Genomic DNA, 26,025 nt, shown 5'->3' on the forward strand with positions numbered 1-26,025 from the left:
TTATTTTTCCGCATAGACATAGTAGTATGAATGTTTAGACATCGCTATCTTAGAATCTGATCTCAGCGCAACTGAAACTCAAATATACTTTTGAATATCTGACACGACTGTATGCAAAACCTTCTAACATCACCAACAATTTATAAATAAATAAATACATTGTTAAAACATTATCTAGTTGATCGAATTGTGAATCTAAACCATTCTCAAACCCCCTTGAATACACACATTTCATCAGAATCGGTCCAGCCGTTTAGAAGGAGTTCAATTACAAACACACGTACAGAAGATTTATATATATAAAGATGTACTATACAAGTATACCAAAATATAGCTACAAGTGCATAAGAAACATAAAAATACTGCTACATGTACAATACAAGTATACCAAAATATAGCTAAAAGTGCATAAGAAACATAAAAATACTGCTACATGTACAATACAATAATGTACTTAACATTATTACAAACTTACAAACATATGTAAGTTAAGTTTTGTATTAATTAAATTATTTTTTAAAAATAAGCTAACTCGCGTCCGCGATCTTTATTATTTAGATGTTATTTTTAGACTAAATACAATTAATTTCTTAACTCTAAATTAAACCTAAGTTTGTATCGGGTCACGTTGCCAAAAGTTGCGGCGTTAGCAGTCGATCGGACGCGCGTGTGGAGTCGTTAACTAATATCGCTGATGCAGCGTCAGCAATAGGTCGGTTTCAGGTTCCAATTACTGACCAATGGTGCGAATTGACTGACCGTGTGAACTGCCTTGTTAACTCCTCCCCTCTTAAATATCATCGTCTTTGATCATCAATAGAAAGCTAAATCGGTAAATTCTATATGATTTGGAAAATTGTTATTTTCTACCGACGGGAGAACTAATTGACTAATATTTGGTTTTATAGTCTCTTTTTCTATATAGTTTATTTTAATATTTCTTCTTCATATCAAGGTGAGTAGTATAATGGTAGTATTTAGGGCTACCGATGTCAGGCTGTCAATAGATAGTGTAGCTTTCTTGAGGAAATTTATACGCTTGATGTTAGTTAGGTGTAACTCCTTCAGAGCTCCCAATGATAGTAGTTCGATTCGTTACTTTTCCCGTGGGGCGGGTTGCAAAATTGCGGAAACTGCTTCAATTGATTTTGCTTCGATATTTTGGTTGTTGAGTTGTAGAATATTACATCATACGTTACATTTACTTCTTGAGTGTTCCCATCGGCTTCTATTTTTCCATTGAATTAATTAAGTAGTATTATTCTTGTTTTTGTTTCTTCTATTGTTGGCACGTGATTCCCGTTTGTTAATGTACATGTAGAATTTAAACTATTTACTATTCTACTTATACATACGTCTTTACTTAAATTTATTAAATTTCCTTCTTTACAAAGTGCTAATTCAATAATATTTTCACAATCATTTTTTATTCTGTATATTTTATTTCTTCCTTTAAGTATTTCTTTGTAATCGGTTTTAATTATAACATTATTTTCCTTTTACCTATTTACTGGTTTTATAATTATTCTTTTAAATGCTTCATATAATGTTAATGCAATTTTTATTATGTAAAAAATTGTCATCTCTTTACTTAACACATTTATTTTTGAAAATTTTTGAGCATCTTCGGTATTTTTAAAAGGCATTTTTTCTTCTTTTAGCTTTTTAATGGAAAGTTTAATTTCGTCATTAAAATTATTGAATTTACTATTTATATTCTTCTTTTCAATGGGCAATGGCATACTTTATATTAATACGTTCCTCTTTTATCAATCTTATAAGTGTCTTCGTCATTTTTTATAGTATTTAGCTTTATTTATTGACAATATTTGTTATATTATTAATGCTTTTTTAAATAAATTGTTATTAATTAGTTAATTATTAATATTTTGGTTTACATTATTCAAGTTATCATTTATGATATTAAGATCATTATGATTAAGAGATCCGGCTATATATAATATTTCCATGCCGTCCCTAGTATGTCAATTGATCTTCTTCTCTTGCTCTTTTCTGCTTTATCTTTAGGGACTTGTGTCGTTATTTCGTCATAAGTTTATGTTAAGAAATGTTCGTTACGATCTAGGTCAATGAGATGTATCAGGCTTGGTGTACCGTCCTGAATTTTTGCATTTCCGTTGTTTATTGTAACAAGTTGAGCCTTAACCAAGTCTTTTATTTATTTTCGCATAAATTATATCAGCTGGAGAGTAATCTTTACGTTTTGATCTTTTGCTGTTGTGGTAAGAAATATCTTGTTCCTGTTTCTTCCTGAGTAATATAATATTTTCGTTTCTCTGCTGTTCTAACTGTTGCGGTTCGGTAAAAATTCTCTTCCCAAAGAATGTGGCTAAAGGTTTATTTTTGGTTGTTGAATGTATTGATGAATTATATTCCTGCACTTATTTAAATAACAGTGCTTCAAATGTTATTCCTATGTTGTTTGCTTTTAAGCTGAGGAGGTCTCGATAGCGCGTCGGCTAGCACGTTTGTCTTTCCTGGTTTGTGCTCCATTTCATAGTTGTACTCTTCGAGGGTGCATTTCCATCTTTTCATGTTTGCGTTATAGTTTTTATTACTCAATGCATAGGTTAGGGATGAACCATACAAATTACTTTCTTTTTCATTTGCTGCATTTTCCTTTGCTTAGTGAACGAGATAATAATGCTATTAGTTTGCCTGATTATTCTAGAACTGCTCTTAGAGCATAATTAGATGCATCGGTGGTAAGGGGGTCTTGATTAAAGTCAGGATATGCCAGTACTACTTCTTTTAAAAGGAGTGAAGAATTTTATTTCGTTGAAGGCTTCTAGTGCTGCGTTATTGAGTATTATCTGCTTTTTACTGGAAGGAATTTTTTAAATGCGTCTATTCTCCCTTCTTAAGAGCAAAGTAAGGGGTTTTTCTAACTTAGCATAATCCCTTATGAAGCGGCGATAATAGCCGGAAAGGCCAAGGACAGATCTTGAGTCTTTCAAAGTTTTCAGAAATGGGAATTTTTGTATAGCTTTAACTTTTGAAGGGTTAGTTTTACACCATTTTTTTCGGAAGAATTCGTCCTGTTACACTTTCATATTTGCTTCTTTAAGAGTGTGAAATATTTGTTCAATATTATGGAGGTGGCTTTTTTCGTTTTCGCTGAAAACTATTATGTCATCGATGTAGACACAGCAGATTTTACTAATATAGTTTCTTAGAATACCATCTAAGGCCCTTTGAGATATCGAAGAAGCGATTTTCAGCCCGAATGGGAGTCGTGTAAACTCATATTTGCCATTATTGACAGAAAAGGCTGTTTTCTCAATGTCGGATTTTTTTAAAGGAATTTGGTGGAATCCGCTTTTTAGATCCAATACGGACGAGTATTTATTATTTCCTAATTGCGCAATGCAAATATACTCCTGATTTTGCCTACTACGGTGGTAGTCTAGGTCAGTCTTTCATTTGGATCGGAGAGATAATTGAGAATATTTATTTGCAAGTTCACGAATATGAAATTTCTGAGAACGTGTGATATGTTCTGTTCTAACGTCAATATTATTTACCGTAGGAAAAAGTTTCTACTTGATTTTTATTTCTTTACCATTTCCGAACCTATTTATGTCATCACGAATGTTTATACTAACATTTATACTATATCTAACTCTATTAGTTTGAGGTGATTCAAATTATGTTCGTTATGTTGGTATTGCTGATCACATTGATATTGTTGTTCGTATGTTTCTTGTTGGAGGTATGGACCTACTGTACTGGTTTCTATATGAAAGGTCCACTGTGTTTGAAAGGCACTTGTTGAGAGAATTTTGACGGTCGTTTCCATGCTTGGTTATTTTGTGCATTTCTATTCATGTAGTTAACCACTTATGAATGTAGAGAGCGGTCTACACACATTGGCTCTGGACGTGGAAATCCGAAAGATCGTGGGTGTTGTGGCCTAGCGGTAGGTTGATATGTTGGCCGAAAATTTGGAGAATTGCGATGATTGAAAGTATGCTGTGACCCTTGCTGCGGCGTGAAATTCTGTTTAGGTAAATATGGTTTAGGAATATAAGCCAATTGTGGATAGAACTCGGTGGTCACTCTCCTAGGTGGAAGAGGTGGCTTAAAGTCTTGGGCTTTCTTAATATGGGAATTATTACTGATCGCGTAGTGCGAACGGAATTCCTGTTTCTCCAATTTAAGGCATAATTGAAGAGCTTGAAGGAGGTCTACGGGTTCCCTAATGCCAAGTCTTGGTTAATCACCATTAAGTTCTCAAATAAAATTGTCAAAAACTTTGTAACGATATGTTCGTGTGAGTAAATGCATAGATTCAGCACTGACTTCCATGCAACCAAGTTTATTAAGAATAAGAGAAAAGTGAGGATATACCCTTTGGTAGAATTCCTGAATGGTATAACTATCGTGCACTAATGATGTCATTTGGTACTCTAAGGTTCCTACGTCCCTTTTATCCCCGTAATGGAGAGTAAGGCATTTCGAAATAGCCGTCCACTCTAAAGGTGTGTTTTATGATTCGAGAGCAATGTCTGCGTTGCCCACGATTTTGTTTCTTATAACGTTAAGGATATCATAGTATTTTAGCGATCCTCTTTGAGGTTCGTATATTTCTAGAATTCGGTCTACGTTCTTTTTCCACGCATTGAATTCGCCTGGATTCCCGGTAAAGTTGCGAAGGCATCTTACCACATCGGGGATTTTGTCAAGTTCGTTAATGTTTTTTGTTAATGTGGGGTCTATGGGGTGTTTGAAAAGTTTGCGTTCAAATTAAAAGCGGCCTAAACTAGGTTCCGTCCCTTTTGTCTTAAAATATTTGTAACTTCGCTACTTATAATGATTGTCAATTGTTCAAGATTCATTTCGTTAGGATTAGGAATAGGATGGGATGATTAAGTATTCTCTGCAATAGGTGCGTTTAGCACACCAGATCTTATGGGATTGTTTGGCATATTTTGTTGGATATTTGCAATGATTTATTTTATTTTGGTGCAGTGTCCTTATACTCTGGAGGGTCCCTTTGATGGTGAATCGCATTTTCAGTTTCTATTCACTTTTTTTCTAAGAAAATGTCTTAATATTAAGTGCTTACTTATTACTAGAATCCTGGCGCAAGGGATGTCCTCCTATTTGTTAATACGCTTTTATTAGCTTGGGTTGTACAATATGTATGTAATGAAATCTTAGAGCTCAATTTTCACCGGTTTCCAGAAGTCTGATCAACTTGAAACTTTGCAGACGTGTCAAGACCGATGACAGTTTCCCATTATTTTAAATCTGGGCGTAACCCCGCCTCTAAATAGTTTAATGTATATATCTTCCAAACCGCTAAAGCTAACTTAACCAAATTTACTGAGAAGAAATTCTTTTAGCCCTTTTTTCATACGCTGTGAAAATGGGCAAAATCAGATAATAACCACGCCGATGTTGCGAATTGACTGACCGTGTGAACTGCCGGTTAACTTATATTGTACATACATACGTGCATTGCGCATTGCGAACACCTAAACAAACATTTACTACATACTTGTACATACGGAATAAAATTTGCCTATTTCTTCTTACCCTGCACTAAGTCTTATTAAATTATGAATATTATAAAAAAAAAATCTGTCAAAAGTAAAAAAAGGGGAATAAATATTTTTTTTTTTTCAACAAACTACAATTGTATGCGTACATTCAAATACATAAGTATATACACATATTCAAAGTCCGCAGTGGCATATATCCGGCAATACCCCTTGTTCTTTAGCAAACAAAAACAAGCAGGATTGCGTACAAAAAAAGCGCATTGGTCTCTTCATCGAGCTCTCAGTTGCATAAGAACATAAACAGATACATACATACGCTGAAAAAATTCGTAAATAATTATGTACAAAGCGCATTGATCTCTCCCCTGCAAAAGCACATAAGTACAACATACAAGTCCATGTATTAGAGGGTACCCACATTCCTCAAGGACATAAAAAGTATTAGAAAAAAAAATAATAATATTGCAAGTAAATACGAAACTGTATTAATAAACGTTTTTAAAGATATAATATAAATAACAAACTTTTATTCACTTCAACTTTTATATACTTTATCGCTTTATTTTAATCAGCTCAGTCTACACTGAGAAAATTTTACTTAAATTTGACACATATTTTAATATACAGCAGAAATGTGGAATGACAGCAAAAATCAAAATACACCGGCAGAAGCTAGACGCGCAAGACAGGTTGCGCCAAATATGAAAAGCGCTTAGACCAGTATAAAGCTACAAAAGCTATGATCTCCGATCAATTAAAGCTAACACAAGTAATTTCACCTATTACGCATCCGAGCGTAGAGCTGCCACAAACAAATTCAAAAGGCAAGCTCGGGCATCCAACTCGAGGTGCCCGCATGTGACACCTAAAAATTTTATGGAGGTTTTGAAGAATGGCCGTTCTGCCGGGATATGTTTACAGGCGTTTATATCAACCATCCTAAACTATCAAAAACGCAAAAATTGTATTGCCTCCGATAAAAAAAATAAACGTCAAGTAGGCGTAATACTAAAACAGTTCGCACTTAATGACGACAATTTCAATTTGACTTGGGAAGCTCTAAAAGCAAGATATGAAAATGAAAGAATATTGGCCGATCAACAAGTAAGGACACTAATACACTTGCCTAAGATTCAAAAAAAACATGAGAAGAATTAATTAGACTACAATCCACTGTTTCTAATTGTTTGTCGGTTTTATCGACACAAAATATTCGCACAAACAGCTTGGACCCTCTACTGGTAAACATATGCACCGTCGCATTACCGGAAAAGTCGTTACTACTATGGGAGCAATCGCTCTCATCCCGAAAAAATTGCCCAACATGGCAGCAAATGAAATACTTTCTGACTACCCAATATGAAAAAGCGGAAAGAAAAATAGTCCGAACTAAAAACACGACCAAAATCGAAGCTTCAATAGACCCCAAGCTAGTAGAAAAAACAAATTAAACAGAAGCTTTTACAAAACGCAATCGTTCACATCCGAACAGAATAAACATACGTCCTGCGGACTATGCACAAGAAAGCGTAAACTCCTATCTTGCGAGAAATATAAAAACTTAAAAGTTAACGAACGAAATAGTTTCGCCAGAACAAAAAGTTTATGTACTAATTGCTTGTCACATGCGCATACATATAAAAATTACAAAAGCAAATTCAATTGAGTCTACTGTCAAAAAAGGTCAATGCTTCAATACAGCACATTTCCCAGCTCAGCCCAAAAAAAGGCATATATTAGCACAAACAGAACCAAGGGTTTAGTTTCAACTGCAAATCCCGGAAACCAAAATACTGAAAATTGAAAAATGACACCATGTTGCTCAAAGGCACAAAAGACTCAAACGCTACACAGCGAGATACAAAATAGGGTATTACTACCCTGGTGACCAGCAGTCATCTCCATCAATCATCGAGGAGAACTTAAAGCCTTAATAGACCAAGGATCCCAAATACATATATATCCTTAACAAGCCAATTATAAAGAAAATGTAAATAAACAATACAAATATAAAACCGATAAAAGAAAAACCCAAAAATACAATAAGTAGAAAAAACAACTACAAGCTCCATAAGCATAATTAAGTTGTTTTTCTTAAGTATCAACTCTCACAGCATCATACTTGTACATAACATCAATTTAAAACATAGGTTGTTTCCTAGATATACAGATAAATGTGGATATCCTACGACTCTGTATGCGCATCGGTATGTATGCCGCACTCTCGGCTACTCCCCCTCAGCAGGACGCCGAAACACACAGCATATATGGTATGTGTAATAATAGGATGTATAAGTGAGCTAAGCCTCCCCTACATATACTCAAAATTCTACTCGGGAAAAACTGGCGCACCCTATTTCAAGACACCACACTCAAACATTACCACGCAAGACAATACGGCATACCACAACACAGCGCCTTTACCCCACCAGCAAACAAACAAGATGATTCCCGCAAAAAAACGTTTACTCGATCAGACAAAGAACCTCTACATTGTTTTACGTACCTCGATCGGCCCTTTTCTTTGCGCAACCATTCGGTCAACTGAGACTCCACCCGAAATAATTGGTTAAAGTCACATTTAATTAATAAAAAATAATTATAACTCCTACAACCAAGCACACGGGCGTTTTCCTTTATACCTTCATTAAGTTATAGTGGTTATAATAATAAAAATTTTTGTGCTCCCCAAGAAATTGGGTAGACATTTAAATATCAATATTTTTGAGGGACGACACATCGCAACCTACTTACACGGACCACAAACCCTTATTGCACGCATTAAAACGGCCGAACGGGCTTCACTATGGCAATTTCGACGACTCGATTTTATCGGTCAGTTTAACACCGACTTATGTACATAACCGGTTCGAACAATATCGTTGTATACGCTTTATCTCGAGTCGGTGCCATTCACAGAGCAGTTACACCCGAAAAACTTGTATGTGCTCAAAGCAACGATCCGCAGCTCGAACACACCACTAGAACTACCCAAAATCCGCAGTAATACCACGGACATTGCTTTATATTGCGACATATCACCAGGTACAGCACGTGCTTTCGTTCGACAACCACTAAGACGGCGAATCTTCGATAATCCAACAACAAGGATTGCATCACATGGATTCAATGTCAAAGCAATAAAATTTCACGCCATACGATTACGCCCATTGCAACATTCCAGCCACCTTTCCATTGATTTGAACACATTCATATAGACCTGGTGACACTCCCGCTTTTTATTTCAAAGGTTCTCACATTCAACACACATTTTTATTCGAAACGACAAAGTGATACAATCTTTTTCATCACCATTCGATGGACCTTTCCCAGTTTAGCCATACGAAAAATACTACAAAGTGCTGCTCATCGATCGGCTAAACCAGTTTTTGTAGTGACGATATCAACCACCTAAACTCCAATTCGTCTGGAAATAACTTATGGTACACAACTGCCAGCGACACTTATCCTGATCCTCCTCTTTAAAAACATAGAAGTCAAAAAATAATGCGCCTCAAAATAATCATTTATATTAGTACAAGTAAGGGTTAAGGGTCAAAATCAAAACCAAAAAAAAAAAAACGACAACAGTGAAGAAAAATCAAACAATAAAATCAGCAGGGTTCTGTGATCGCCAGTGTTACAACTAATACCAGTGACACGAAATAGCGCAAACACCCGCCAAGAAAACTTGGTATCGCCCTAGTCTACATCGACGATCCCAGCAGCAAACCTGGAAAGACCAATGACGGAACACAACACTCCAACATCGGTAAAAACTACTAACACAACACAAAAGTCCCCGACACAGGAGTTCTTGTACAAAATGCGACTGGCAGAAAAAGAGTCCTCCAAAAAGGAACATTGTTCCAAAAATGAAGCAGGCAATGGCCAAACAGAAGAACGTCAACCTCGCCGTAAAATGCGGAGCAGCAAAGCTGGGAGAGCTCTTGGATATCATTAAAAGCTATCGAAGGAACTGGATGATGCCAGAGAAGAAACCGCAGCCTATAGTTGAAACCAACAACCAATCGATTACAACGCCCCAGGCCAGCACATCCAAACCAAAGAATGTTAATAAATAGAGAAAGCGCAAATGTTAGCTGCGCTAAAATGTAAATTATTAAAAGGGAACATCGAAATGTGACAAAAAAATCGGAGACGCACCATCATTTACCCTCGCATTTGCATATTGCCCCCAAAAATAAAAAAATTGAAGAATTATTTTAATTTATTTGATATCATGGACTATTTATGGCATCACATTATTAAATTTATATAAAATTGCCATTTATATGAAATCCTTTATTACTTTTATACATTCTAAGCAAACTGCATATAGTACTTTTATATGTTTACTTATTATCATAATTTCATGATTTTTCGATTAAGCCCATTTTATCTAAATACGACGCTATGAAAATGCAGTTCAATAGGTAATCGTAGTATTTCAAAAGATCATAAGTCAATTTTCATTGACAAAGCACTGCAAAAAGGACAAACATGACAGCCGACCGACATTGTCGCAAAATTGTCGATTCAAACAAATTTTGTCAACTTTGCGGCGATGCGCAAATTCAGTGTTAATATGTATGCGAGCTCGTTGTATTTTGGTTTTTTTCAACGTTTTATCGAACTTGTCACCATGGTCAGAGGCGTTTCAACGGAGGATCTGTATCATATTATTATATTGCTTAATTTGCATTGAGAAATACTGATATCTTAGGGCGTATTTGTGTAATAGGTATTATAATATTTAAGTAAAAATTTAAATACATAATTATTTAAATGTTCTTAAAACCAATTCAATTAATAAACAAGTAAGGAAGGGCTAAGTTCGGATGTAACCGAACATTTTATACTCTCGCAAAGTCAAATGGTGTACTCGTTTTAGATTTCTTTGTGGATCTTGCCGGCTTGTTCTATGTTGACCGATATTTTCGGTAAAAGGTCAACTATAGGCACTGCGGTCCACATATTCAGTACCTAGGGGCTTGAACAATTTTGGTAACTTTATAACATAGAAATATGGAAAGAATATTATTATTAATGTACCGAATTTGGTTGAAATCGGTTAAGCAGATCCCAAGGTATGGGTGTTCACCTAAAAGTGGGCGGTGCCACGCCCAATATCTAATTTTGAACGTGGTTCCTATAAAATCATCTTATACCATCCCAGAGATAAAATTTAATATCTCTTGTCACGCGATTTTACACATTTTCACACCGTCGATAGAGATGCTAAAAACCTTTTCTTTCAGTGAATTTAGTGATTATAACTTCAGTGGTATAGGAGATATGAACATTAAACTTATTAGGGAGCGGGACCACGCCCACTTTAACAAAAATTGAACTGCAGATGCCCTTCCCTAATGTGATCCTGTATACCAAATAAGAGTCTTGTATCTTGTTGTGGAGCTTAGTTATGGCAATTTATTTGTTTTTGATTAATGGCGTTTTCTGGTCGTGGCAGTGGTCCGATTACGCCCATCTGCAATACCAACCGTCTTACGAAACATGTGTACCAAGCTTCATAAAGATATCATAATTTTTACTCAAGTTACAGCTTGCACAGACGGACGGACTGACTGACAGGATTTCAACTCGTCTCTTCATCCTGATCATTTATATATACATAACCCTATATCTTACTCGATTAGTTTTAAGTGATACAAACAACCGTTAGGTGAGCAAAACTGTTATACTCTGTAGAAACAAGTTGCGAGAGTATAAAACAAAAATCTAAACTAACTATGTGGAGGTGCACGCCCTGATCGTTCAACTTGCTTCGTTCTAGCAGTTCTCGCAAAGAGCAAAAAGTGTGGGCAAAAGACATTGTTTGTGCGGGGCAAGAATAATCAAGCATCAAGGTACGTGTATTTAAGAACTTATGTGTGATTTTCACATTTTTTTAAATATGCATCAATAAAAGAATACTTGTATAATAAACCTAAACATATGAACATATTTTCCGGAAATATTCTAATTATTTCAATGAGTAAAATATGCTATTTAAGTAACTGAACTGAGATATGCTAAGATTTCAATTAATGAAATAAAAAAATTAAATTAAATTTAAGTTTCAAAGGTTTCAGAATTCGAACGTAAATGCTCGTATTCGGATTGACTGTTTTATTGTTAACGGTTGTCTATTAGATATTGTTCATGCGATGCACAAAAATGTGTTGAAGAATTAATCTTATTTTGTTGTGAATTCTGGGGCTTTAACCAATAATCCTCTTATATAATTTGTGTAAATAAGGATGCGTATAATTCATGTAAGAACATTCTTTGTGTCTATTTCTAGCCTTTTCACCGTTTCGATTATTGCGTGGTGTATTTCTAAAGGTTCGAAGTTGTATTTTTCGATGTTCTCTCTTGTGAAAAGCTCAAATTAGTACTTTTTAACATTTGCGGCTTCTCTATTTATTGACATTCTCTGCTTTTAGCTGCATAGTTTTCTGCTCATTTTTTAAGCTATTGTATAGCTTCTATCGCGGGCTTTGAGTGTGGGGACAGAATCAAGAAATTCCACAACGGAAATAAACCTAACATTAGAGAATGTTAATGAATGGAGAAGTCGCAAACGTTAGCTATTCTTAAATGTAAATTACGATGAGGGAACATCGAAATGCACAAGTTCGAAAATAAAATTTCACCACCCTATCAGGCAACGCAAAGAACTACACCACTCTATAAGCAAAATGTTCATACATCCATATGCACAGATGTTCTTTGGTATGCGCAAAAATTAAAGCAATAAAAAGGAAAATAATTGACTTATGAAAAGAAAATGTAAATAATGAGGGAAATAATAATGAAACTAGAATTAAAATGTCATGTAATAAACAAAAAGTTTATAAAAATAAAAAAGATAATAGAAAATTGTTTGTGATAGGATTTGAACTTAGGCAAAATATTCGATGTTGCAATAAGGAATTCTGCTATACTAGCAGCACCACAGGCAATATCACAAAAATTGGATTTAATGTATGTACTCAAACAGCTAACGTCGTGTACTTTTTTCGAATGAACAATTTGTATGTGAATATTCTCCAAATTGCTTTTCCTTCATTCGCACGTCCAAATATATTTTCATGTATGTACACATATGTGCATATGGTTGTATGTCCCTCAATATGCCTTTTGTAAACAATCAAACATTCGCGCAAGTGGCAAAACAAACGTAGACGCAACATCATCGACCAATAATATTCAAGCAAACTCGCGGCATATTTTCTAAGTATTTCATATTACAACGACAACAAATTCATTCAAAAGGATCGTGCGTCTGCTTCAAAGCAAAGTGCGTTCGTTCATAACTCTGCGCCGCGCTATTTTTTCTGTGCACCTAGTCAACCACATTTGGTTTTCATATGGAATTCCTACGCAAATGTGCAAAAATTAACTTTATAAACTGAATGAATGAAATTGAATTTGAATGGTTTCAGTAAAACGAAAAAATTTCAATTTTACATTTTGACCACTGAAAATCCTACCTACCGTCATTCCCTCGCATTTGCATGTTGCCTACAACCTGCCTCCTCACGACGATGCTAAAAATCAGAAATTGAAGAATTTGTCTGATGTTCACTTCAGAAAGGAGATTTGGCAACATGACCTATTAGCGAGTTAAAAAAATATTTTTATTTCTTTCATATTATGCACTATATATGGCATTATATTATAAAATTTATTGCCATTCATATGAAATTTTTAACTACTTCTATATATTCTAAGCACATTCCATATAGTAATTTATATGTTTACTTATTATCATTGTTTCATGGTTTTTCGATTTAGCCCATTTTATCTAAAAACGACGAAAATATGTTTAATTTATTATCTTTCATTTGTTGAAATAAAAATAATCATAAAATAACGATATTTTTAATTAAAACATGAAGTATTATTCCTTATTTATAATTACTAAGTAACTCTAAAGATATGTCAATGACTAAGATACTCAAAAATATTCAATTTAAAGAAATTATGGATTTTTAATACCTAAAGAATAGGAAATTCCAGTTAAAAATTTGGCCTTGAAATATTAATAGAGGGTACTCAATACATTCTGGTGGATTAGGGAATTCCCGTCTTAAGTATTTCTTTGAAACTATTGAGCGGGTAGGTATTATGCATATTGTTCTACCACATTCATGTTAATTCACTGCAAGCAAAATATGAGACCATCATCCCAACATACTTGTACAAATGAAATATGCAACACACTCTAATTGTCGCGTTGCCGAACCACACAAACATAAACCGCTATACCGGCAGCGCTGACCGCCCGTCATAAAATTTTTTTTTTTGCTTAATCTAATCGCGATCAGTCAAATTTTTATGCGGATTTCGTTACTTTAATGTTTATTGCAAAAAACTAAAAAAAAAATTTAATTTTTTGAGGGAGAAGTCATTAAAATTTTCATTTCTTAACTTAAAAGTTAATTAACAATTTAAAAAAAAAATATTTAAATTCACACATATTTTCTCAAAGTACAAGTTTTGAACTATAACTCCTGAAAATTTTATTAAAAAATCATCAATAGTTTTCTAATTATTAATTTTTTAACTAAAAGTAGTAAAAATTTTCAATTAAAAAAAATTGTTGTTAAAATTAAAATTTAAAAAAACTGAGCGGGGGACTACTTGCTCATAATGACTACTTTATGAAAAAATACTCACATTCAAATTCGATGATCAAGTGGAAATTGGGGGACCACTTGACGTGTTTTTACTCATCTGAATTCGAGCACGAAGATGATTTTCCGTTAGCAACGTTAGCTTAAATTTTCTCATTCTCAAAAACCCTCGGAGAGCCTAGCGCGGATGACTTTATCACAATAGATAACAATATACATATGTACCGAAAATGAAGACTTCGAGTTGGATGCTGTAATTGAAACTTAGAAATTAATGATGATAATAATACATACAGATGCTGAGAGTATTACCGAAGTAAATAATGAAATATCCTCAAACGAAATTGCTTTCATTGCTGTTTCAAATTTAAAAAAAAATTTTCAACGAAGGCCTTATTGTATTCGATTTGTTGCAAAAATTTTAAATCCATTAACAAAATGCAAAAAAAACTTGCGGCAATCGACGATTTCGAGTTTTTTGAGTAATAAACAATAATTTCAGTATTTTAAGTTTTACGATATTTATAGTTTGAAGTGGAATATTTATTTATTTTTTGGTTATTGTTGAATCTAAATGGACATATGCGTGTATATACATAACATATATGTGTGTTTTTAAATGGATTGAAGTAATTCTTGTTTAAGCAATTAAATTAATTAAAATTTTTTTTCTAAAATAGCTACCTACTCCCTTAAGCGGAAACCTCTCTTGCGCGGACAAAAATGGCTCGACGATGAGTGGCTGCCCAACGGAGGTTTCACTGTATACTGAAAAAAAAAATATTTAGATGTAAATATATAAATAATAAGTACTAGAAATGAATAAATATATATTTGTATGGCTTTCTATCACACGGTTTGTTATAATATCATAGTTGTTGTAGAAGAACTTAAAACTAGTTACCTTACCGTAAAATTGAGTGTCAAGAATCGATTCTTGATCGATTTCGGAAGGTAAAGGTCGAATCCGAAAAATCAATTATTTTATGAGAAAAATCGAATCTCGACTAGAATCGGAATCGAGTTTTCTATCCCTAATATGAGCAATCTATTATTCGGCAATTACGACCGAGCAAACGGTACAGGCGAATTTGGTTGAAATTAAATTATATTAGCTTATTATGTGCGAACGACGGTTGCTTGAACCTAATCTATCTCTATCTATATATATATAACTGAAACCTGTTTCCCGTTGTCACGCCATAACTTGAGAGCGGCTAGACCGATTTGGTTGTTTTTTTGTAGTTTTCTAATAATCTGTAGAAGGTTCTTACTCCCAGATGTCCCAGAAAGATTGAAAAAATACATTTAATTTTGCATATTTTAAAAAACGCGCGTAACGAATGTCATCGTCATTCACAGCCATAGACTATATTGAAAGAGCATCGTTTGTTCGGAAATGTGGTTACTTAATTAAATTCATTCCATAATTAAATGTACCGACTTTGACGGTAATATTAATAATACCAGTGATGATTTCATTTTAATGTAAGTACTTAATTATAATAAAAATATGTATACTATGAGTTAGATCCAGAACGCAGTATACAAACTTCGCATAACCTATTTAGTTATCTGTGGTAATCTGACACACATAACCTAATATAGCGCTCACAATAATTTTATTAAGTTTTTGATAAAGTTTGTTTTGTTTTAAAGACTAAGAAGTTTGTTGTTTGCTAATAAGTGTTTGTTAATCACGGTAACTTTTGATGACCACACAATAATAATGAATTATGAAATTAGTAAAGTCCTACTCAGTTATGGCGAGACCAGGGAAATAGGGATTCATTTTTATGTGGAGGATATTATAGATTCCAGTTTAAATTGAATAGGTACACATACCTAAGATAGGACAACTGTCAGCTATACAAAATAAAGTAGTGCATCAAAGCTACGCTATGGCGGTACGAAGTTCGCCGGGTCAGCTAGTGTTCTTATATTTTATTAATTGTTCTCCACTCAACCACTAAAACACAAAAAGGAAAATTTTTACGAAGTGCAGCCAAAAAGTACTCTTTATCGCTTGGGTGAAGACCGCCTGATGAGCTGTTTGAATCCCCGTCTGGTTCCCTGTTCCAGTAAATTTTCAACGATTTCATCAACATACGTGGCATATAGTGCTGTTTAAAATCAAGTTATTTTGGTCAAATCGCCTTTTCACCATGACTTTGGACATAAATTAATAGTTTCTTGGATCATGGAAGAATTCGAGATGACAATCACGGTTGCTGTTTGACTTTCTTTCTGAACCAAATTGGGTAAAAATTGAAAAATTTTAATATATAATTTTAAAAAATATTTTTCCACAATTTTTTTATTTCACTTGAGATCATTTACTTTTTTAATTCAGTACATCTTTCAGGTAGACGAGCATAGATACCTGTTACACATATTACGTTAAGTATCACTTTATTCACATATGTATATAACAAAACAAATATTAGATATTCTTCAGGCTTATCTGCTAAAATATATAATATTATCACCAAACATTATAATAATAACCCAACGATTACTCTCCTCCCACCCAACCGACGCGAGGGGAATTAGCCGAGTCAGAAAAGGCAAGAGAGTTTTTTAAGAGTTGAGATCTAAAACTGCTCAGCTACAGAAACAAAAATTTCAACAGCTAAGATTTATAGTTACAATATAATAAATTGTTACATTTTCATTTATTAAGAGAAAACAATAAAGTCTTTTTAATTTTGAAAAGTGAGTCAGATACGGCAAATGTGCTAGAATGAGAATTAAAATCATGACATATACGGCGGAATGGCTCGTTTAGTTCAAAATTTGATCTACAGGATTTTAGCAGTAAAGGTCTAAACTGCCTCGAAAAGCGAATCGGGATATTAAATTTAATTTCAGACAGGAGAAAAGAACTGCAAACTGTTCCATTAAAAATGTTAACTAAGAATATTATGCCAAGCATTTCCCTACGACTAGAAAGTGTAGGTTTCTTTAAACGACTGTAGGTAGTTTTAACCGACTAGTGTATGGAGGTAGACTTATCCTAGAATCCCATCGGAAATGCGCTAAGGCGAAAAGTAAAAATTGTTTTTGAACAGACTCTAACTTGTCAGAACGGATTTGGTAGCTAGGGTTCCATACAACAGAGCCATATTCCAATATAGGTCTAACCAAAGTTGTATAATGTGTTTTAGTAATATACGGATCTCTAAATTCTTTAAACCAACGTTTAACAAAACTGAGGAAAGCTTTTGCTTTCAAGACCATGGTGTCAATATGAAAACATAAATTAAGCTTAGGGTCCATATTAACTCCCAAATCAACATAGTTGAGAACTTGCTCCAAAATATGGTGTTTTATTACATAAGAAGAGGGGTGCACAGATCTACGGGAAAAGCACACCGTCTTACATTTATTCAGATTCAATGCCAAATCATTTCTATCACACCATGCAATCATATTGTTTGCAACAGACACCTTTCCTCAGTTGAAGTGTATAACAGAATCGGGTCAAGATGACTACCTTGCGGAACACCTGAAGAAACATTAATTGTATAGGAAGCTACCCATTGAAGAAATCTTGGCTGAAAGCCCAGCAGATCAAGTTTATGTATAAGAATCGAGAAGTTTACTTTATCGAAAGCTTCGCTAAAGTCTGTGTATATAACATCCGTTTGCTTATGTTCCCTAAAACCCAATAATGCATGGTTTACAAATTCAAGCAAGTTTGTTAGAGTCGATTTCCCTTTACGAAATCCATGCTGAGATGAGGAAATTAACGGAGAAATCGAAAAGGTTATATGGTCAGTGATGATAGCTTCAAAAAGTTTAGGTATAACTGATAGTTTTGCGATACCTCTATAGTTTTCAATGTTGGATCTATATAAACTTTTATGCAAAGGAATTATAAATGACTGTTTCCATATTGAAAGAAATATACCGTGTTTAAGAGAGGAATTAAATATCCTTGTCAAAGGCAAGTAAATATATTTGGCACTATTTTTTAGGAAGCATGAGGGTATCATGTCTGGGATGTAACTAAAAGATGGTTTTTATTTGTTTAAATTAAGTAGGACGTCTTCTTCAGAAATAATTGGGCCGTAATTAAAGTATTCGAACACAGCACTTGCTGATAAGAAAAAGTTTTGGAAGAATTATTACAGTAGTTTGAAAAATTCTGCAAACATATTGGATATAATATCATTGTCACTTGAAATGATCGATTTGTATTTCATCGCGGACGGAAATTTGGAAATCCTGCGTTTGGGGTTGACGAAATCATAAAACGATTTTGGTTTACTTACAATATTCTTTTTTACTTTATTTAAGTAATTATTATAACATTTTTTGTTTAGGTCAAAATATTTTGACGCAATAGAGAATATTTAGAATAGTCGACAAGTAAACCGTTTTTTTTAAATGTTTAAAGGCTCGAGTTTTCCTGTTTTTTAATGTATATAACTCTTTCGAAAACCACGGACTTATACTTTTACTTTTATTAACAATTACTATTGGAACATATTTTTCAAATAATTTCGTAATAATGTTATTAAAATGAGAGACACTCAATTCAATGTCAAAATTATAATTAGGCCATGTTATTGTAGAAAGTTCTGTATTTAACTTTTAAAAATTAGCTTTTGCAAAGTTAAACCGAGTACAGAAGCACAAAGTTTGATGATTATTATCCCGTACATTGCCTGAGATTTCGACAGATATTTCCAAGGCAGGATGATATGAGTCCTCTGGTAGAAAAAGAGGATTACTCTGAATAACGGAACACTTTGAAGAGGTATCAACGTATACTAAATCTAAGCATTTACCAAATTTATTCGGAATCAAATGAATTTGGTTCAGACCCAGCTCAGGCATTTTTTCGAAAAACTCATGAAAACATAACCGATTGCAAATCGGTACGATATAGTCATCGAAAGCTTTCCACGAAGCACACGGTAAATTGAAATCTCCTTATTGAATCTGCATTATTTGCCATCGAAGTAGCACTATTTATTAAAGAGCATGCTTCTATGCATGTATACAGATAAGTTAGAATGGGGTGGTATATAAGACAGGGTTAAATAAATAAAGCAACTATCAACATAGACTCTAATACATTTAAAATCAAATGAGTCGGTTCCTGGAACAAGAACATCTTCAGATGAAATAGAGGAATATACGGCAAATAGAACACATCCACCGATACTGTTCAGTCGATCACATCTAAATATTTGAAATTCGCAATTTAAAATCTCATTATCAAAAATGTGAAGATTTAACCATGTTTCTGTATGCTTAGCGTATTTTTACCACTCTAAGTTTAGGCTTAAATTCGCGTACAAAAGCCCCAGGTGGCCAGAATGAATTATCTAAGATCTTCTTGAATGTTTCAAGAGATACGTCTATTTTAAACGATGATATACTTCTATCATAATTGTAATTAAATTTAAATTAAAAGTGGCAACACTTTAAGCTGTAAAGCTGTAATTTTTTTGCTGTGAACTATTGTGTTTAATTTTGCAAAATTCTTTAACTTTAATTGATTTTTTAGTGATTTAATTCAATATTTAGTGATTTAACTCTGAGTTGCAAGCTAAGTTTTAAATGTTCTTAGTAAAAGTATAATATAGTAAGAATATAATGTAAATATGCATAGCAAAACAAAAATAAAAGTAGGATGAAGTATTTTAAATTAGGAGATCTTAAGAGCAGTTAAAAAAATATTTTGCCGACCAAATGTAGTGAGGGTGCCCATTCGTAAGACAGAGTTCCTTAGCCAACATTATATTATATAATCAGATTCGATAACTTGGGGAACAGTCGGGAAACTATTTAGCAACGCTGCCACTGAATATGATATATGGCGATAATGACAAAGCCCTGTTTATTTATTGGATGGTGATGGACCAATGGCCCAAAGGAAAAAATGGACCACATTTGGTCCAAATGGACAAAAGCGGTAACTGTGATGACAATACGCCGTGTCGGCGTTTAAAATAAAACTCCAAATATTTTTTGAGCTGACGACATCTGACTTATGATGCAACTAGCAGCATTGTCACGGTATACCATGTAGAATTAAGGGAGTATTCTAGTCTAGAGACATGAATTTTAGAAAATTTTTAAAGTGTCCTAAAAATTGGGCAATCAATATTTTTACCAATGATTTTTTTTTTCAGTTATTTATAAATGTTACAAGAGTACAGAAAAAAAAATTTTAATTAAAAAAAACTGGCAGCTGACTGTCTCAAAAAATTGGCACATGAGCATACCCATGATTTCAACCCTGCTAGTCATCTAAAAAGATTATCAATATGTAATGATGTCGCAATTTTATGAACTAGCGATAATTAAAAAAAAAATGTTTGACAATGTGGCGACTGTTTGAATGATGAAATGAAATGAGATGAGGCTAGTTCATACTGGAGAGAGGTCTATAAAGAAGATTCTCTGAAAATGTTAAGTAAATCGGTTCATTAGAACTCGAGAAATCGTAGACTGGTCTGAGAGAAACGCATTTAAAGTTTCGCGTAAAGTCTTTTGTTCGATTAGACCCAGCCAAACCAGTTTGGAGGCCGGGTCAGTAAAATGTCTATATAACCGAAAATAATTTACATTTTCAAAAATCCTCTCGTAGACATATTCTTAAATACTTAAACTTTGAAAATATGAAAAATAATTGATTTTTTTGAAATTCTACACTAGAATACCTCCTTAAGCAACACATATTTTGTACTATATATGATATTGGAATCTTACATTATTAGTGGGTGCGAGTGGGTCTCAAATTGATTTTTTTTTCGCAAACACCCTCTGAAGTTTCAGTTTTTGCGAAAGAAAAAGACCCAACATAAACAAACTATTTATTTTATTAATTTAAATTGTGCATAAGCTATATTTGTTTTCCCATGTGTCTTAAATTAGAACCTGCAGTAATTCGAATTTTCAGAAATTGGAATCAGATCGATTTGCAATACATTAAACATTCTGAAGTAAGATAGAATTCGAATTTCTGAGCGTATTTTGTTTGTTCGTTGCTATTGAGGTATTATTTTGTTTGTACAAAATAAATCTAAAAGGGGGAATCCTCAATTTATTTATGTTTTTCGATATTCTTTGTTTTTTTGTCGCACTTATGTACATTTTTGGCTAGTTGCTGTGTGAAATTAAATACGCGCGTACATACATATTTTGGCAGTATCTATCTATGAATATAAAAATCAATAGCACTTTTCGTTGTAATTCAAGAGCAGGCTCACGTATCCAAACCAAATGTTTAAGCTTTGTTCGGACTATTTAGTAGATGGTTTATGTGAAGTCGAGCGGTTTTTCAATTAACACAGTTTTTGTAACAAATGAATTCACTAAATGGCGGACCAGCATGTTATTATGTCAATCATGCGTTCATTTCATATTGGATGTACTTCGATCAAAGCAAATTGTCAGCGATAATTATTGCTTTGTGTTTATATTTTAAAACATATTGTTGAGTTGAGCATTCATACAAACGGTAAGTCTTAAATTGTTAAAATGTAGGCGACAGTGTTTAATTACATCGTCGATTTAAAAATGAATTATTTAATGACATTTTTATATACATTGACGTATGCAGTCATATATATTTCAATTTACACATATATATACTGATACCCCACTATTATGTAGCAAATTTTTTTTTTTTTAATATGATTTATTATTATTATGAACATATTTATATGAAGAAAAAATGTCACGAGCCAGGCGGGTAAATATAGGTCGGTGAACGCGTAATGCAAATGATGTGGTATTACAAAGCCGATGCGGATGAACTCACACAAGCTAATACATCACAACTTGAACGTAATGCACGAAATAGATCTGTTGTCTCTGTACCTGTACTTGCACGGCGATCACGAATACGTCATTGGAATGATGGAAGCAATATGTTCACATTGTGATGCGGCTTACTTTCCAGGTGAAACTCCCACCATGTGTTGTGCTAATGGCAAAGTGAGATTGCCAGCATTAGAAAATCCACCCTGAACCATTAAATTCATGTATTTTTAGGACATCTCAAACGTCGATTTTAAAAATTTTGATCAAACATTTACCTAAAATTGGTTAAATGTTACAGATTTAGGGCCAGATTTATCATCAAGCTGGTTCGTTATTGCCATACTCCGACGCTGATCTTCAATTTTTGCAAATTTATTTTATTGGTGATGAAAATCGTGAATTGGATCAACGTTGTGCAATTGTTTTGAATACAAGACGAGAAATTATTCGTGAGCTACAAAGGTTTTTCCATCAGCATAACGCATTAGTTCAAATGTTAAAAATTGCTCTCGATCATATGCCATCTGATAATCACAAAATCGTAGTAAGGGCTGATAGAACACCTTTTGGAGATCTTGCATGTCGGTGCATTGAAGACCGACAATTGATGAGATTGCAATTGTAATTCTTGGTGATCAGTTTCAATCCCATGGTATTGTACTTCATCGCAGAAATGAGCAATTGCAACGTGTTTCGGAACTTCTTCGTAGTTACGATGCATTATAATACCCATATTGCATTGGAAAGGTGACGATGGCTACCATACCAATATACAATACAAATGATTGATCCACGACCAGATAATTAATTGACCTATTTTCAGTGTGTTGACATTTTATTTGTATAATTTTTTAAAGTCTCATTTTGCACTTATTTTCAGGTCTACATGTATAAAAAAAACTTAGTGCTATGAATTTTTATACGTATCGATTGACGGTTCGTCCACAAAAACAAAATTATATTTTGAGATGTGGTAAACTATTTCATCAGTACATCGTTGATATGTATGCCAAAATAGAAACTGAACGTCTTAATGTTATTCGTTTCAACTAAGCAAAATTAAGATCAGAAGAATATATTCATTTGCATGGTGCAATAGCGAATGATACTAATGTTAATGACATCGGACATTTAACTATATTGCCATCTTCGTATATTGGTAGCCCACGATCATTTAACAACCCTTTTGTTATTATGTGAACTAATAGAATTGAACAATAAGTTAAATATATTATATTAATGTAAAATGAATATGTAAAAACAAATTAGTGAAGTGTTAGTGGATATAAAAGTGAAAAATATAAGTCAAAAATGTATTTTAAATCAAAAAAATACGTACTTCAAATGTTTGAAATTTTCAACTTTAAACGCAAATATCTCGAAAATATATTTATATATAGCTGAAACTGTGAACATACATATGTACGAGAAGAATGTACCAACATAACAAAATAAAAAAATCGAATCGATTGTACGTAGCCCGCGAAATTTGAAAATTCAAATTATTTTTTGAAATGACATAGATATCGTATGTCATTTGATATTGGTTTATATTTGTGTGTACATATTTAGTTTACCTGTACCATTTATAGCGCAAAAATGTTTTTTAGAAACACTATTTTATCAAAGCATACATTTATTTATGTATGCATGCGTATTGCAATATGAATGCATGTCTAATACTTGTATATAAAGTTTTTGTGTCACGGTGTTTGTTGCCAAACTCCTCCGAAACGGCTGGATCGATTTTGATGAAATTTGGTGCGCTTATCAGGGTAGGTCTGAGAATCGGCCAACATCTATTTTTCGTACCCCTAAATGTTAAGGGTGGCCCACACAAAATGTTATTTATTTTTATATTTTTTAAACAAATTGATAGCAAATAAGTGGGCTTATTTTATTCTCATCAAGTCAAGTTAATCATCTCGAGAACGGCCCAAGCCGTTCATGAACAAAACAGCGCTTGATAGTGCAAATGTTTTTGGAGCCTTTGCACAAACACTTCTATTCAAAAGTAGCACGTAAATTTCCACTGTGCCCCCGCAAGCAAGGCACACCAGTTATTGCGTGCCCGGTTTATTCAAATGAAATAGTTTGCATCTGATTTAATCAACACAGATGTAAATCGTGAAATAAATTATGATACTGTCGAATTCTTCCACTACTAAATGATGATAAAAAAAAACAATTTACGACCGTATTACGCTGGCAGTTTCAGCAGGACAAGGAGAATTAATTTTTGTTTTTGTTTTTTGCGATTGTGGCGTAACTTTGAAAAGATACAACTGAACATGGGCGTTTTATGATTTATCTATTTGCCGAAAGTTTTCAGAACAATTGTTAGATATTGGCAATGGAAAACTAGCTGTACAAGAAAAAACTGGATGTATAAAATTACCGACAGATTTCTGCACACTTATCCACTCCCAAATTACTCTCATCAATAATATATTTCTCGATGTTTACACAGAATATTAGATTGGCTGGCAGCAAGATTAGTTTTGGCAGCAAAAAATGTGGATGCCAATGCATTAAATTCAAAGATAAAACAGTTGTTGTCAGCATCTATCGATGCTGTTTGCGATGCTAACGAAGCTGTGAATTATCCAATTGAGTTTTTGAATTCATTAGATATGCCGGGTATGCCACCGCATCATTTACAACTGAACGTTGGATCTCCGGTTATTTGGCTTCGTTATATGAACCCACTACGTTAGTTATTAAAAAATTAAAGAAAAAAATTAACGAAGCCACCATTTTAATAGTAAGTTTCGAGGCGAAAATGTATTGCTGTCTCGGTTCCTTATAATTCTTACACAATAACTCACAAGGCCAAAGGTTGTTTATTTGTGGCTTAGATTTGCGTACACCATGTTCTTTCAACGAACAACTTTATGTGGCATGTTCTCGTGTGAGCATACCATCCAGTTTCTTTGTATTCGCTAAAGAGCATTAAGGTGGCAACACTTCAAGCTCTTAAGCTGAAATTTTTTAGCTGTGAACACTTGTGTTTTTATTTTAAAAAATTCTTGAAGTTTAATTGATTTTTATTACCGTGTTAATACAAATTTTTAGTGATTAAACTCTCAGTTTCATGATAAGTATTAAATGTTCTGTTTTGTGCGGTATTAAAAAGTATTAAAAAGTTTAAACTTTCCAATTTTTGGTGCCGAGTCAGCCTTTTGTTTCATTTTGTTTTATTTTACTCTATTTTCTCACTTTGTTTATCTTATTTACTTCTTTATTCACAGCTGTGTTGCGTTTAGCTTTTTATTTGTTACAGTGCTTCTAAAACTGCTCGCTATATTGCTTCTTCAAATTGTCTTGGTTTTAAACTTTGATAAAAAAAATTTTTCTTCATTGAATTTATTATTATTAATATTTTATTAACACACTAATTTATTATTTATCTATTAAATTTTGTTCTACCTACTCTTTTATTTGATCTTCATTCTTGTGGTTTATTATGTCTTGTAACTTCCCAAATTGTAACATTAAAGGCGAGTCAGATCGCTACGTTTCATGCTGGCTTTGTGATGGGCTTGCCCATATTAAATGTGCTGGACTGACTGGTAGAATCTTAGATTCTATTATCGACTGTAAGGGATTGCGTTGGTCCTGTTTAAATTGTAGATCTATTGAAATCGATCTATTTAAAGTTTATAGGGAGAAACGCATGGGCTTAATTAATAAAAGCAAAAGTATAAGTCCGTGGTTTTCGAAAGAGTTATATAAATTGAAAAACAGAAAAACTCGAGCCTTTAAACATTTTAAAAAAACCGGTTCACTTGTCGACTATTCTAAATATTCTCTATTGCGTCGACAATATTTTGACCTAAACAAAAAATGTTATAATAATTACTTAAATAAAGTAAAAAAAAAATATTGTAAGTAATCCAAAATCGTTTTATGATTTCGTCAACTCCAAACGCAGGATTTCCAAATTTCCGTCCGCAATGAAATACAAATCGATCATTTCAAGTCAAACTACTGTAATAATTCTTCCAAAACTTTTTCTTATCAGCAAGTGCTGTGTTCGAATACTTTAATTAACGCTCCAGTTATTT

The 26,025-nt window shown here is 33.3% G+C and overlaps 1 protein-coding gene across 1 annotated transcript in view; it reads right to left on the minus strand.

Moving 5' to 3' along the window:
• Nucleotides 1-14,354: 14,354 nt before the first annotated feature.
• The window catches only part of PMCA (plasma membrane calcium-transporting ATPase 3), a 205,597-nt gene continuing 193,926 nt past the window's right edge, over nucleotides 14,355-26,025 (minus strand). The window contains exons 17-18 of the mRNA XM_070112627.1: nucleotides 14,862-14,941; nucleotides 14,355-14,424 (exon numbers count right to left, since the gene is read on the minus strand). Of these exons, the coding sequence (XP_069968728.1) occupies nucleotides 14,370-14,424; nucleotides 14,862-14,941 (135 nt within the window). The 3' untranslated portion in view covers nucleotides 14,355-14,369. The remainder of the gene's footprint in view (nucleotides 14,425-14,861; nucleotides 14,942-26,025) is intronic.

Source organism: Bactrocera oleae, chromosome X (genome assembly GCF_042242935.1).
Source record: "Bactrocera oleae isolate idBacOlea1 chromosome X, idBacOlea1, whole genome shotgun sequence".
NCBI classification, from domain to species: Eukaryota; Metazoa; Arthropoda; class Insecta; order Diptera; family Tephritidae; genus Bactrocera; species Bactrocera oleae.